The sequence below is a fragment of the Bombina bombina genome, chromosome 5 (genome assembly GCF_027579735.1).
Source record: "Bombina bombina isolate aBomBom1 chromosome 5, aBomBom1.pri, whole genome shotgun sequence".
NCBI lineage: Eukaryota > Metazoa > Chordata > Amphibia > Anura > Bombinatoridae > Bombina > Bombina bombina.
The window spans coordinates 88,162,461-88,179,185 of NC_069503.1; the positions used below are offsets into that span (position 1 = coordinate 88,162,461).

Consider the following 16,725-nt stretch of genomic DNA (forward strand, 5'->3'; position numbering starts at 1 on the left):
ATTTTATCTTTAGTGTAGAGATCAGCCTCTCACCTGACACATCAGACCCCCTGATCCCTCCCAAACAGCTCCCTTCCCTCCCCCCACCCCACAATTGTCCCCGCAATCTTAAGTACTGGCAGAAAGTCTGCCAGTACTAAAATAAAAGTTGTTTTTTTTTGCATATTTACATATGCTGTGGTGTAGCATCCCCCCTTAGCCCCCAACCTCCCTGATCCCCCCCAAAACAGCTCTCTAACCCTCCCCATCTGCCCTATTGGGGGCCATCTTGGGTACTGGCAGCTATCTGCCAGTACCCATTTTGCAAAAAAAAAGGTTTTTAGGTTTTTTTTGCTTTCTGTAGTGTAGCTTTCTGTAGTGTACCCCCCCCCCCAGACAAACCCCCACCACCTGCCTGATCTTTTTTTTTTTACAACTTTTTCCCCCTTTTTTAACAATTATACTAAAACTTTTTCTGTAGTGTAGCGGTTGCCACCCGCTCCCTCCCCGTGCACGCGTCAGCCCTCCCGTGCATGCCCCCAGCCTTTCCCGCCCACGATCCTGCCCCCCACCACATAACCAGGGCCATCGATGGCCGCCACCCGCCTCCCACACAGGCTCTCACCCACCAACGATACCGGCCATCGATGTCCGGTGCAGAGAGGGCCACAGAGTGGCTCTCTCTGCATCGGATGGCCGTACAAGGTTATTGCAGGATGCCTCCATATCGAGGCATCACTGCAATAACCGGAAAGCAGCTGGAAGCGAGCAGGATCGCTTCCAGCTGCTTTCCACACCTAGGATGTGCAGGGTACGTCCTCAGGCGTTAACTGCCTTTTTTTTTAGGACGTACCCTGCACGTCCTCGGTCGTTAAGGGGTTAAGGTCATGTGAAGCCACACCCCTAACCACATGCTCAACCACGCACATTTGCAAAGTGTCAGATAGGTAGCACCCTACTTTCTTTTTTTTTTTTTTTTATAATTTTATTTATATCCATCAATGAATACAGGCATACCAGATTAGATATCATTGCGCCACGCAGGGCCAAATATCATACATTGTACAAAAAAAAGAAAAAACAGGCGCAATTAGGCATATATTAATATTAATCAATAGTTACCGATACCTCACATCGATGGAATTTTTATATATTTTAAACGCAACACAAAAAACAAACAACAGAAAACAAACTAAACAATAATAACCTAACACAAGTTAAAACTAAAATCCTCTCTTGATAGAGTTTATAGGAGCATATATCTATTCAAGTTTTTAAATTTTACAATGAATTTCAGTATGTTAAACACTTCATACATGCATCACCTATACATCGTATTAGACATGCAGGTCATGACATATGTCTAGTTATAGCTTCATTAAACACAAGATAGGAGGCATGAAACACAAAACTCAGTCTCCTCCTATTATACTCACATTATAATCTAAACTAGTAGATTACAGTTTTCCTCCTCTACTCTACCTATCTTGCATATGTCCTTGAAATATCTATGTCCAGTACTTAGTTTTGTGACTGAAAATCTAAATCAGAATCCTTCTTGAGACATCCACATATACTATTGAAATATTTTGATATTTCTTCTACCAACCAGCACTATAACGTAAAAACAAACCAGTTCAACAGAAAGGAGAAAAAAAAAAAAAAAGGACCCCACCAAGGAACCCCCCCGTCGCTTCCAGTTCCATTATGTCTAGAGGACACTAGTACCATTCCACTGGAAAAATATTATGTAAAATTAATTGTTGGAAACATTCCGACTTCTGATAGTAAGATGTCAAAGTAAATTGTATTGTTAAGGGATAAGATAACCCTCAACCATTTTGAAAAAAAAGACCTTAATTTTTTTATTATGTATAGATGATATGGTAAATTGTTCAAAAAGAATTTGGTAATATATAGCATGTGAGAAGCTCCCTATTGTTGGGGCTACTTTATTTTTCCAGTTCTTTAAGATCAAATTATGAGACTAATTGCCCTTGTTTTGCCAACATGATCTTATATAATAAGGATATATTATGATTTCCTATTTTATACATGCTCATGTAGGACACAATTTTAGTCCCTTCCAGTGTTTCCCTACCATTTCTTTTGAGCCCTTGTATAAAATGTCAAATCTGCAAATACGCAAAAAAACTCTTACTAGATAGATTACACTCTCTAGACATTGCTTCAAAGGATTTCACTTGTTGCATATTATCAAAGCATTGATGAACATAGCTCAATCCTTTATTTGACCATAATTTAAATACCGCGGCCGATAGGCCAGGTAAGAATTTTGGGTTCCCCCCAATCGGCAGATAAGGAGATACTTCAAAATTTACGTTTAAAGCTGTATTTAATTTTTGCCAAGCAACCACCATATTATATATTGTATTTATATTTTTTATATGTTTTGGGAGTTGTGTAGCTGGACAATGCAATATTGCTTTTAGTAGAAATGGAGAGATCAGTCCCTCCTCTAATGGTAGAGACGTGAGGTAGTTCGCTTTGGTTATCCAATCTACCGCAAAACGTGCTAACGTTACTATGTTGTATTTTTTAATATCCGGAAAGGGCTAATCCTCCCTCTTCCATATTACATGCTAACTTTTCTATAGTCAGCATGTGTCTCCTCTTACCCCATAGAAAGATGGCACATTCTTTATTGAATTTTTTTAATGTCTTGATTATGTATAAATAACGGAACATTCTGTAAAATATACATTAATTGCGGGAACAAGATAGTTTTTATAATCATAACCTTAGCTGAAATGGAGATAGGAAAGGCTTTCCATCTCTCTAGCTTTGCGATTGCTTTTCTGAAAAAAGGTATGAAATTCAGTCTGTACCATTGTTTAGTATCGACATGTAGATGTATCCCTAGATATTTAATAGATAAAGTCATTTTTAATATACAGTCTTTAATACTATTCCTATTTTTATGGATCCATAGAATTTCAGACTTACTGGTATTAACTTTATATCCCGAAAAGGAACCAAATGTCTTCATAATATCTAGGGCCTTTGGTATATTTTGTTTTGTATTTTCCGTAAATAACAACAAATCATCTGTATATAATAGTAAAACAATTTTTTGTCCTCCTAAAGAAAATCATCCAATCTCTTCTATACTGATTAACGGTAGCCAGACAGATAATTTTATGCTGAATATGGGGACTAGACAGGGTTGCCCACTATCACCTTTATTATTTAATATTTCTATAGAACCGCTTGCTATTCTCTTGCGGGAAGACATAAGAGGTATTTCTTTCATGTAATTAGCAAGAGTCCATGAGCTAGTGACGTATGGGATATACATTCCTACCAGGAGGGGCAAAGTTTCCCAAACCTCAAAATGCCTATAAATACACCCTTCACCACACCCACAAATCAGTTTAACGAATAGCCAAGAAGTGGGGTGATAAGAAAAAAGTGCGAAGCATAAATATAAGGAATTGGAATAATTGTGCTTTATACAAAAAAAATCATAACCACCACAAAAAGGGTGGGCCTCATGGACTCTTGCTAATATGAAAGAAATGAATTTATCAGGTAAGTTCTTACATAAATTATGTTTTCTTTCATGTAATTAGCAAGAGTCCATGAGCTAGTGACGTATGGGATAATGACTACCCAAGTTGTGGATCTTCCACGCAAGAGTCACTAGAGAGGGAGGGATAAAATAAAGACAGCCAATTCCGCTGAAAAAAATCCACACCCAAAAATAAAGTTTAAATCTTATAAAGAAAAAAACTGAAAATCTAAGCAGAAGATTCAAACTGAAACAGCTGCCTGAAGTACTTTTCTACCAAAAACTGCTTCAGAAGAAGAAAACACATCAAAATGGTAGAATTTAGTAAAAGTATGCAAAGAAGACCAAGTTGCTGCTTTGCAAATCTGATCAACCGAAGCTTCATTCCTAAACGCCCAGGAAGTAGAAACTGACCTAGTAGAATGAGCTGTAATCCTTTGAGGCGGAGTTTTACCCGACTCGACATAAGCATGATGAATTAAAGATTTCAACCAAGATGCCAAAGAAATGGCAGAGGCCTTCTGACCTTTCCTAGAACCGGAAAAGATAACAAATAGACTAGAAGTCTTTCGGAAATTTTTAGTAGCTTCAACATAATATTTCAAAGCTCTAACTACATCCAAAGAATGCAATGATTTCTCCTTAGAATTTTTAGGATTAGGACATAATGAAGGAACCACAATTTCTCTACTAATGTTGTTAGAATTCACAACCTTAGGTAAAAATTTAAAAGAAGTTCGCAACACCGCCTTATCCTGATGAAAAATCAGAAAAGGAGACTCACAAGAAAGAGCAGATAATTCAGAAACTCTTCTGGCAGAAGAGATGGCCAAAAGGAACAAAACTTTCCAAGAAAGTAATTTAATGTGCAATGAATGCATAGGTTCAAATGGAGGAGCTTGAAGAGCCCCCAGAACCAAATTCAAACTCCAAGGAGGAGAAATTGACTTAATGACAGGTTTTATACGAACCAAAGCTTGTACAAAACAATGAATATCAGGAAGATTAGCAATCTTTCTGTGAAAAAGAACAGAAAGAGCAGAGATTTGTCCTTTCAAGGAACTTGCAGACAAACCTTTATCCAAACCATCCTGAAGAAACTGTAAAATTCTCGGAATTCTAAAAGAATGCCAGGAAAAATGATGAGAAAGACACCAAGAAATATAAGTCTTCCAGACTCTATAATATATCTCCCTAGATACGGATTTACGAGCCTGTAACATAGTATTAATCACAGAGTCAGAGAAACCTCTTTGACTAAGAATCAAGCGTTCAATCTCCATACCTTTAAATTTAAGGATTTGAGATCCTGATGGAAAAAAGGACCTTGCGACAGAAGGTCTGGTCTTAACGGAAGAGTCCACGGTTGGCAAGAGGCCATCCGGACAAGATCCGCATACCAAAACCTGTGAGGCCATGCTGGAGCCACCAGCAGAACAAACGAGCATTCCTTCAGAATCTTGGAGATTACTCTTGGAAGAAGAACTAGAGGCGGAAAGATATAGGCAGGATGATACTTCCAAGGAAGTGACAATGCATCCACTGCTTCCGCTTGAGGATCCCTGGATCTGGACAGATACCTGGGAAGTTTCTTGTTTAGATGAGAGGCCATCAGATCTATTTCTGGAAGTCCCCACATTTGAACAATCTGAAGAAATACCTCTGGGTGAAGAGACCATTCGCACGGATGTAACGTTTGGCGACTGAGATAATCCGCTTCCCAATTGTCTATACCTGGGATATGAACCGCAGAAACTAGACAGGAGCTGGATTCCGCCCAAACCAGAATTCAAGATACTTCTTTCATAGCCAGAGGACTGTGAGTCCCTCCTTGATGATTGATGTATGCCACAGTTGTGACATTGTCTGTCTGAAAACAAATGAACGATTCTCTCTTTAGAAGAGGCCATGACTGAAGAGCTCTGAAAATTGCACGGAGTTCCAAAATATTGATCGGTAATCTCACCTCCTGAGATTCCCAAACCCCTTGTGCTGTCAGAGACCCCCACACAGCTCCCCAACCTGTAAGACTTGCATCTGTTGAAATTACAGTCCAGGTCGGAAGAACAAAAGAAGCCCCCTGAACTAAACAATGGTGATCTGTCCACCATGACAGAGAGTGTCGTACAATCGGTTTTAAAGATATTAATTGAGATATCTTTGTGTAATCCCTGCACCATTGGTTCAGCATACAGAGCTGAAGAGGTCGCATGTGAAAACGAGCAAAGGGGATCGCGTCCGATGCAGCAGTCATAAGACCTAGAATTTCCATGCATAAGGCTACCGAAGGGAATGATTGTGACTGAAGGTTTCGACAAGCTGATATCAATTTTAGACGTCTCTTGTCTGTCAAAGACAGAGTCATGGACACTGAATCTATCTGGAAACCTAAAAAGGTTACCCTTGTCTGAGGAATCAATGAACTTTTTGGTAAATTGATCCTCCAACCATGATCTTGAAGAAACAACACAAGTCGATTCGTATGAGATTCTGCTAAATGTGAAGACTGAGCAAGTACCAAGATATCGTCCAAATAAGGAAATACCACAATACCCTGTTCTCTGATTACAGAGAGAAGGGCACCGAGAACCTTTGTAAAAATTCTTGGAGCTGTTGCTAGGCCAAATGGTAGAGCCACAAACTGATAATGCTTGTCTAGGAAAGAGAATCTCAGAAACTGATAGTGATCTGGATGAATCGGAATATGCAGATATGCATCCTGTAAATCTATTGTAGACATATAATGCCCTTGCTGAACAAAAGGCAGGATAATCCTTACAGTTACCATTTTGAATGTTGGTATCCTTACATAACGATTCAATATTTTTAGATCCAGAACTGGTCTGAAGGAATTCTCCTTCTTTGGTACAATGAAGAGATTTGAATAAAACCCCAGCCCCTGTTCCAGAACGGGAACTGGCATAATTACTCCAGCCAACTCTAGATCTGAAACACATTTCAGAAATGCTTGAGCCTTCGCTGGGTTTACTGGGACACGGAAAAGAAAAAATCTTTTTGCAGGAGGCCTTATCTTGAAGCCAATTCTGTACCCTTCTGAAACAATGTTCTGAATCCAAAGATTGTGAACGGAATTGATCCAAATTTCTTTGAAAAAACGTAATCTGCCCCCTACCAGCTGAGCTGGAATGAGGGCCGCACCTTCATGTGGACTTAGGAGCTGGCTTAGGTTTTCTAAAAGGCTTGGATTTATTCCAGACTGGAGATGGTTTCCAAACTGATACTGCTCCTGAGGATGAAGGATCAGGCTTTTGTTCCTTGTTGTGACGAAAGGAACGAAAACGATTATTAGACCTAAATTTACCTTTAGATTTTTTATCCTGTGGTAAAAAAGTTCCTTTCCCTCCAGTAACAGTTGAGATAATAGAATCCAACTGAGAACCAAATAATTTATTACCCTGGAAAGAAAGGGAAAGCAGAGTAGATTTGGAAGACATATCAGCATTCCAAGTTTTAAGCCATAAAGCTCTTCTAGCTAAAATAGCTAGAGACATATACCTGACATCAACTCTAATGATATCAAAAATGGCATCACAAATAAAATTATTAGCATGTTGAAGAAGATTAATAATGCTATGAGAATTATGATCTGTTACTTGTTGCGCTAAAGCTTCTAACCAAAAAGTTGAAGCTGCAGCAACATCCACTAAAGATATAGCAGGTCTAAGAAGATTACCTGAACACAAGTAAGCTTTTCTTAGAAAGGATTCAATTTTCCTATCTAAAGGATCCTTAAAGGAAGTACCATCTGCCGTAGGAATAGTAGTATGCTTAGCAAGAGTAGAGACAGCCCCATCAACCTTAGGGATTTTGTCCCAAAACTCTAATCTGTCAGATGGCACAGGATATAATTGCTTAAAACGTTTAGAAGGAGTAAATGAATTACCCAAATTATTCCATTCCCTGGAAATTACTTCAGAAATAGCATCAGGGACAGGAAAAACTTCTGGAATAACTACAGGAGATTTAAAAACCTTATCTAAACGTTTAGATTTAGTATCAAGAGGACTAGAAACCTCTATTTCTAATGCAATTAGGACTTCTTTAAGTAAAGAACGAATAAATTCCATTTTAAATAAATATGAAGATTTATCAGCATCAACCTCTGAGACAGAATCCTCTGAACCAGAAGAACCATTATCAGAATCAGAATGATGATGTTCATTTAAAAATTCATCTGAAAAATGAGAAGTTTTAAAAGACTTTTTAAGTTTACTAGAAGGAGGAATAACAGACATAGCCTTCTTAATGGATTTAGAAACAAAATCTCTTATGTTATCAGGAACACTCTGAGCATTAGATGTTGACGGAACAGCAACAGGTAATGTAACAGTACTAAAGGAAATATTATATGCATTAACAAGTTTGTCATGACAATCAGTACAAACAACAGCTGGAGGAACAGATACCATAAGTTTACAGCAGATACACTTAGCTTTGGTAGCTCCAGCACCAGGCAGCGAATTTCCAGAAGTATCTTCTGACTCAGTTTCAACGTGGGACATCTTGCAATATGTAATAGAAAAATCAACATATAAAGCAAAATTGATCAAATTCCTTAAATGACAGTTTCAGGAATGGGGAAAAAATGCCAGTGAACAAGCTTCTAGCAACCAGAAGCAATAAATAATGAGACTTAAATAATGTGGAGACAACAATGACGCCCATATTTTTTTAGCGCCAAAAAAGACGCCCACATTATTTGGTGCCTAAATGCTTTTGGCGCCAAAAATGACGCCACATCCGGAACGCCGACACCTTTGGCGCAAAAGAACGTCAAAAATGACGCAACTTCCGGCGACACGTATGACGCCGGAAACAGAAAAAAATTTTGCGCCAAAAAAGTCCGCGCCAAGAATGACGCAATAAAATGAAGCATTTTCAGCCCCCGCGAGCCTAACAGCCCACAGGGAAAAAGTCAAATTTTAAGGTAAGAAAAAAATTGATTGATTCATATGCATTATCCCAAAAATGAAACTGACTGTCTGAAATAAGGAATGTTGAACATCCTGAGTCAAGGCAAATAAATGTTTGAATACATATATTTAGAACTTTATAAAAAAGTGCCCAACCATAGCTTAGAGCAGTGCTTTCCAAACTGTGTGTCGGGACACACTAGTGTGTCGGCAGCAGTGTGTAGGTGTGTCCCTGCTTCAGCACAATTTTTTTTAAATTTAAATAATTTTTTTAAAATTGTTTTTTGGATTCTGACTTTCCACCTACATGGTTGACACGTGATTGATACCTAGTGGTTCACAGATCATCTTAACCAATTGGCACAGCTCAGTGGGAACTGAAACTATTACCATTGGCGGATTTGGTGGCACATTGGCTCCTGACTGCACGTGTAGTCTCCTTAATTGGCTCGTGACTGCATGTGTAGTCAGTGAGTGGGTTAGCAGTGTGTTTGCAGCGTGGGCAGTAGTCAGACTCAGAGCTCTGAGGGCAGCAGCTTAAACGCTGAGCTGAAGTCAGTGGGATTTTTTTGCAGCTAGCTCCCAGTAGTGCATTGCTGCTCCTGCTCTTGATATATGGATAGGAAGTGGAAGCTTAAAAATGCTTGATGATGAAATGCGAGTGTCTTTAGCTAATATTCCACCAAATATTCCGAAACTGTGTTCATCCCATCAACCTCAAACATCCCATTAAAATAGTAAGTAGCTATTGGTGTTATTAAACTTTTTTTAATTCTTGCGCATACTTACATACAGTTACTTGTAAATGCATTTTGTTATTATATAATTTATGTATGTGTCCGTATCTCTTAAAACAAGTTAGTTTAACCTCCTTTTTGCTAGTACAATTGAATTACTGTGTCGCGAAATTATGTAGGTCTAACAAAGTGTGTCACCAACATGAAAAGTTTGGAAAGCTCTGGCTTAAGAGTGTCACAGAAAATAAGACTTACTTACCCCAGGACACTCATCTACATGTTGTAGAAAGCCAAACCAGTACTGAAACGAAAATCAGTAGAGGTAATGGTATATATATAAGAGTATATCGTCGATCTGAAAAGGGAGGTAAGAGATGAATCTCTACGACCGATAACAGAGAACCTATGAAATAGACCCCGTAGAAGGAGATCATTGAATTCAAATAGGCAATACTCTCCTCACATCCCTCTGACATTCACTGCACGCTGAGAGGAAAACCGGGCTCCAACCTGCTGCGGAGCACATATCAACGTAGAATCTAGCACAAACTTACTTCACCACCTCCATAGGAGGCAAAGTTTGTAAAACTGATTTGTGGGTGTGGTGAGGGGTGTATTTATAGGCATTTTGAGGTTTGGGAAACTTTGCCCCTCCTGGTAGGAATGTATATCCCATACGTCACTAGCTCATGGACTCTTGCTAATTACATGAAAGAAATACCTCTTATGTCTTCCCGCAAGAGAATAGCAAGCGGTTCTATAGAAATATTAAATAATAAAGGTGATAGTGGGCAACCCTGTCTAGTCCCCATATTCAGCATAAAATTATCTGTCTGGCTACCGTTAATCAGTATAGAAGAGATTGGATGATTATACAGTGTCCTGATAAATTGAATAAAATGCCCAGAAAATCCGAACTTTTCTAAGGATGTATATATATGGTCCCATATTATTGAGTCGAATGCCTTTTCGGCGTCGACCGCAATTAAAGCAGCATCTTGGTTGATCTGAGCTTGACCCTCTACCTTATCCCTATAATATTGGAGTACTAATGTGACTTTACGCATGTTTTTAATAGAAGATCTTCCGGACATAAAACCAGATTGGTCTGTATGTATAATGTGCTCAAGACACAGTTTTAATCTATTAGCAATAATATGTGTTAGGAGTTTATAGTCTGTGTTGAGCAGAGATATGGGCCTATAAGATCCTGGATATAGAGGGTTTTTATCTTTCTTCAAGATTAACGTTATATTAGATGCCGCAAAATATTTGGACATTTTTTGTGTATATATGTAATATCGATTAAAAAGATTAGTTAATGTATCCGCTATCTCTGTTTTTAGAATTTTATACATTTCTGCAGGTATCTGGTCTGGGCCTAGCACCCTACTTTCTAAACATCTTAAAGGTTTCTTCCCTTGTGAATCCTTTCATGAGTTTTCAGATTACTCTTTTGTGTAAAACTTTTCCCACATTCTGTACATGTGAAAGGCTTTTCCCCTGTGTGACTAATTTCATGCTTTTTCAGATCACCCTTTTGTGTAAAACCTTTTCCACACTCTCTACATGTGAAAGGCTTTTCTCCTATGTGAATCATTTCATGAGTTTTCAGTTTACTCTTTTCTGTAAAACTTTTCCCACATTCTGTACATGTGAAAGGCTTTTCCCCTGTGTGACTCGTTTCATGATTTTTCAGATCACCCTTTTGTGTAAAACTTTTTCCACACTCGCTACATGTGAACGGCTTTTCTCCTGTGTGAATCCTTTCATGAGTTTTCAGATGATTCTTTTCTGTAAAACTTTTCCCACATTCTGTACATGTGAAAGGCTTTTCTCCTATGTGAATCATTTCATGAGTTTTCAGATTACTCTTTTGTGTAAAACTTTTCCCACATTCTGTACATGTGAAAGGCTTTTCCCCTGTGTGACTCGTTTCATGATTTTTCAGATCACCCTTTTGTGTAAAACTTTTTCCACACTCTGTACATGTGAACGGCTTTTCTCCTGTGTGAATCCTTTCATGAGTTTTCAGATTACTCTTTTTTGTAAAACTTTTCCCACATTCTGTACATGTGAAAGGCTTTTTTCCTGTGTGAATCATTTCATGAGTTTTCAGACTTCTCTTTAATGTAAAACTTTTTCCACATTCTGTACATGTGAAAGGCTTTTCTCCTGTGTGAATCCTTTCTTGAGTTTTCAGATTACTCTTTTTTGTAAAACTTTTCCCACATTCTGTACATGTGAAAGGCTTTTTTTCCTGTGTGAATCATTTCATGAGTTTTCAGACTTCTCTTTAGTGTAAAACTTTTTCCACATTCTGTACATGTGAAAGGCTTTTCCACGGTGTGACTCGTTTCATGCTTTTTCAGTTCACCCTTTTGTGTAAAACCTTTTCCACACTCTCTACATGTGAAAGGCTTTTCCCCTGTGTGAATCATTTCATGCTTTTTCAGCTCAACCTTTTGTGTAAAACTTTTTCCACACTCTGTACATGTGAACGGCTTTTCTCCTGTGTGAATCCTTTCATGAGTTTCAAGATAACTCTTTACTGTAAAACTTTTCCCACATTCTGTACATGTGAACGGCTTTTCCCCTGTGTGAATCCTTTCATGAGTTTTCAGTTTACTCATATGTGGAAAACATTTTCCACACTCTGTACATGTGAGAAGCTTTTCTCCTGTGTTAATCTTTTTATGACTTTTCAGATGATTCATTCATGTAAAAAACATTCGCCGCACTCATTACATGTGTGTGGTTTGTGGTGCTCTAGTAGATTAGATTTCCATCTAAAGCTTTTCTCACATTCTGTAGATTTGAATGGTTGCTCCTTTGTATGAATCATTTGGCTAGACTGTAAAAATGTTTCTTCTTTAATGTGTTTTGAAAACTCAGTAAATGTGTGTGGTTTATCCTCTGGGATAATAATTTCACTAGATAAGTCATAAATGTTGTCCTCTGGTTTGATGACTAAATTACTCTTTGTACATAATGATTTCTGCCCAGTTCCTGCCAATTCAACATCTCCTTTAAATATCTGCTGTGATATCCCCAATGTTTGTTAATAAACATTGGTGTCTAAGACTATTGGAGTTTGCAGTATCATTCTGATGCTTTCTGTAGTGAAGGATGGATATGAACTATTCAGGTGTTTGTCTACATAAAAAGAAATGGAATAAATTAAAATAAGAATGTTTATTCTTTATAATATAATCCATCTCAATAAAAAAACAACATTTTTTTATATTCAAAAATGTCTTCCTTTTTGTATTTTTAAATTTATTTACTTGTAATCACAAATTAAAAAAGGATGACATAGAATGTAAACATTACTACATCATAGTAATCTAAATTACTGATGAAAACGAGTTATACGGCTGCATTAAACAAGGTGCGTGTGGATAATGTTCTCTGCCAGGGAACAAGTACATCTGTATTCTGGGCAAGAGAAGTGCATCCACCATCCTCATTTAACATTACACAAGCAACTGCACATACAGCTCTGCCCGGCTCATACTCAACCAGTTGGGTGAGAACATGATGTCTTAATCATCACAGACTAATAATAAGTGAGATGTTTTGAGAGGGTGTGGTTGTTTTATTTATATAAACAACCAAAAACTTTATTAGTTTAATAATAATAATAATAGTAGTCACTGTAAAATTAAACACACAAATCAGTGGTGGTTCTGGTGTGGGGAACACTGGGGAAGTTGTGGGTGTTTCACACATGGGAACAAGAAAGGCATCAGTGTAGTTATGGGTGTTCCATGAGCGAGGTCAGGGCAGGGAAGGTGGAGTTGCAGGTGTTCTGAGTAATGAACCAGGTCTGGGGGTGAGGTTAGGTAGTTGGACATGATCTGTCTAAAAGGACAGAGGGGGAGTAGTATTTTTTAGATTATAGTGGGGTAGGAAGGGGCGCTGGACCGCAATCTGGAAATGTATATAACTAAGACCTTTGCATTAATTTATATTTAGTTGGGGTCGAGAATACCAATATTAAATCTTATATGAGATGTGATGGTAAAATAAAATAAAATAATATAATATAATAATCTTCTGTCTTCTAGTTGGGGTAGAGAATACCAATAATATGAGGTTCAAGGTGTGATGATAAAATAAATTTGTATAATAATCTTCTATCTTTGCAGTGATAATACAAAGTGTGCTGCGTAGAAAGCTACTTAGTGAAAGTGTTAATCTTTTAGTTAGGGTAGAGAATACCAATAATATAAGGTTCAGGTGTGATGATAAAAATAAAATACACCAGGCAGCGAATTTCCAGAAGTATCTTCTGACTCAGTTTCAACGTGGGACATCTTGCAATATGTAATAGAAAAAACAACATATAAAGCAAAATTGATCAAATTCCTTAAATGACAGTTTCAGGAATGGGGAAAAAATGCCAGTGAACAAGCTTCTAGCAACCAGAAGCAATAAATAATGAGACTTAAATAATGTGGAGACAACAATGACGCCCATATTTTTTTAGCGCCAAAAAAGACGCCCACATTATTTGGTACCTAAATGCTTTTGGCGCCAAAAATGACGCCACATCCGGAACGCCGACACCTTTGGCGCAAAAGAATGTCAAAAATGACGCAACTTCCGGCGACACGTATGACGCCGGAAACAGAAAAAAATTTTGCGCCAAAAAAGTCCGCGCCAAGAATGACGCAATAAAATGAAGCATTTTCAGCCCCTGCGAGCCTAACAGCCCACAGGGAAAAAGTCAAATTTTAAGGTAAGAAAAAAATTGATTGATTCATATGCATTATCCCAAAAATGAAACTGACTGTCTGAAATAAGGAATGTTGAACATCCTGAGTCAAGGCAAATAAATGTTTGAATACATATATTTAGAACTTTATAAAAAAGTGCCCAACCATAGCTTAGAGCAGTGCTTTCCAAACTGTGTGTCGGGACACACTAGTGTGTCGGCAGCAGTGTGTAGGTGTGTCCCTGCTTCAGCACAATTTTTTTTAAATTTAAATAATTTTTTTAAAATTGTTTTTTGGATTCTGACTTTCCACCTACATGGTTGACACGTGATTGATACCTAGTGGTTCACAGATCATCTTAACCAATTGGCACAGCTCAGTGGGAACTGAAACTATTACCATTGGCGGATTTGGTGGCACATTGGCTCCTGACTGCACGTGTAGTCTCCTTAATTGGCTCGTGACTGCATGTGTAGTCAGTGAGTGGGTTAGCAGTGTGTTTGCAGCGTGGGCAGTAGTCAGACTCAGAGCTCTGAGGGCAGCAGCTTAAACGCTGAGCTGAAGTCAGTGGGATTTTTTTGCAGCTAGCTCCCAGTAGTGCATTGCTGCTCCTGCTCTTGATATATGGATAGGAAGTGGAAGCTTAAAAATGCTTGATGATGAAATGCGAGTGTCTTTAGCTAATATTCCACCAAATATTCCGAAACTGTGTTCATCCCATCAACCTCAAACATCCCATTAAAATAGTAAGTAGCTATTGGTGTTATTAAACTTTTTTTAATTCTTGCGCATACTTACATACAGTTACTTGTAAATGCATTTTGTTATTATATAATTTATGTATGTGTCCGTATCTCTTAAAACAAGTTAGTTTAACCTCCTTTTTGCTAGTACAATTGAATTACTGTGTCGCGAAATTATGTAGGTCTAACAAAGTGTGTCACCAACATGAAAAGTTTGGAAAGCTCTGGCTTAGAGTGTCACAGAAAATAAGACTTACTTACCCCAGGACACTCATCTACATGTTGTAGAAAGCCAAACCAGTACTGAAACGAAAATCAGTAGAGGTAATGGTATATATATAAGAGTATATCGTCGATCTGAAAAGGGAGGTAAGAGATGAATCTCTACGACCGATAACAGAGAACCTATGAAATAGACCCCGTAGAAGGAGATCATTGAATTCAAATAGGCAATACTCTCCTCACATCCCTCTGACATTCACTGCACGCTGAGAGGAAAACCGGGCTCCAACCTGCTGCGGAGCACATATCAACGTAGAATCTAGCACAAACTTACTTCACCACCTCCATAGGAGGCAAAGTTTGTAAAACTGATTTGTGGGTGTGGTGAGGGGTGTATTTATAGGCATTTTGAGGTTTGGGAAACTTTGCCCCTCCTGGTAGGAATGTATATCCCATACGTCACTAGCTCATGGACTCTTGCTAATTACATGAAAGAAATACCTCTTATGTCTTCCCGCAAGAGAATAGCAAGCGGTTCTATAGAAATATTAAATAATAAAGGTGATAGTGGGCAACCCTGTCTAGTCCCCATATTCAGCATAAAATTATCTGTCTGGCTACCGTTAATCAGTATAGAAGAGATTGGATGATTATACAGTGTCCTGATAAATTGAATAAAATGCCCAGAAAATCCGAACTTTTCTAAGGATGTATATATATGGTCCCATATTATTGAGTCGAATGCCTTTTCGGCGTCGACCGCAATTAAAGCAGCATCTTGGTTGATCTGAGCTTGACCCTCTACCTTATCCCTATAATATTGGAGTACTAATGTGACTTTACGCATGTTTTTAATAGAAGATCTTCCGGACATAAAACCAGATTGGTCTGTATGTATAATGTGCTCAAGACACAGTTTTAATCTATTAGCAATAATATGTGTTAGGAGTTTATAGTCTGTGTTGAGCAGAGATATGGGCCTATAAGATCCTGGATATAGAGGGTTTTTATCTTTCTTCAAGATTAACGTTATATTAGATGCCGCAAAATATTTGGACATTTTTTGTGTATATATGTAATATCGATTAAAAAGATTAGTTAATGTATCCGCTATCTCTGTTTTTAGAATTTTATACATTTCTGCAGGTATCTGGTCTGGGACTAGCACCCTACTTTCTAAACATCTTAAAGGTTTCTTCCCTTGTGAATCCTTTCATGAGTTTTCAGATTACTCTTTTGTGTAAAACTTTTCCCACATTCTGTACATGTGAAAGGCTTTTCCCCTGTGTGACTAATTTCATGCTTTTTCAGATCACCCTTTTGTGTAAAACCTTTTCCACACTCTCTACATGTGAAAGGCATTTCTCCTGTGTGAATCCTTTCATGAGTTTTCAGATTACTCTTTTTGTAAAACTTTCTCCACACTCTGTACATGTGAAAGGCATTTCTCCTGTGTGAATCCTTTCATGAGTTTTCAGATTACTCTTTTTTGTAAAACTTTCTCCACACTCTGTACATGTGAAAGGCTTTTCTCCTATGTGAATCATTTCATGAGTTTTCAGTTTACTCTTTTCTGTAAAACTTTTCCCACATTCTGTACATGTGAAAGGCTTTTCCCCTGTTTGACTCGTTTCATGATTTTTAGATCACCCTTTTGTGTAAAACTTTTTCCACACTCGCTACATGTGAACGGCTTTTCTCCTGTGTGAATCCTTTCATGAGTTTTCAGATGATTCTTTTCTGTAAAACTTTTCCCACATTCTGTACATGTGAAAGGCTTTTCTCCTATGTGAATCATTTCATGAGTTTTCAGATTACTCTTTTGTGTAAAACTTTTCCCACATTCTGTACATGTGA

General features: G+C 37.9%; 1 protein-coding gene across 1 annotated transcript; it reads right to left on the minus strand.

Annotated features, from left to right (window-relative positions):
• Positions 1-7,752: 7,752 nt before the first annotated feature.
• LOC128661343 (oocyte zinc finger protein XlCOF6-like) lies at positions 7,753-16,253 on the minus strand. Its single transcript, XM_053715607.1, has 2 exons — positions 16,200-16,253; positions 7,753-11,433 (listed from the first exon to the last, which is right to left on the minus strand). Exons 1-2 carry the CDS (start codon positions 16,251-16,253, stop codon positions 10,588-10,590), a joined length of 900 nt encoding a protein of 299 aa, XP_053571582.1. The 3' UTR covers positions 7,753-10,587.
• Positions 16,254-16,725: the final 472 nt, after the last annotated feature.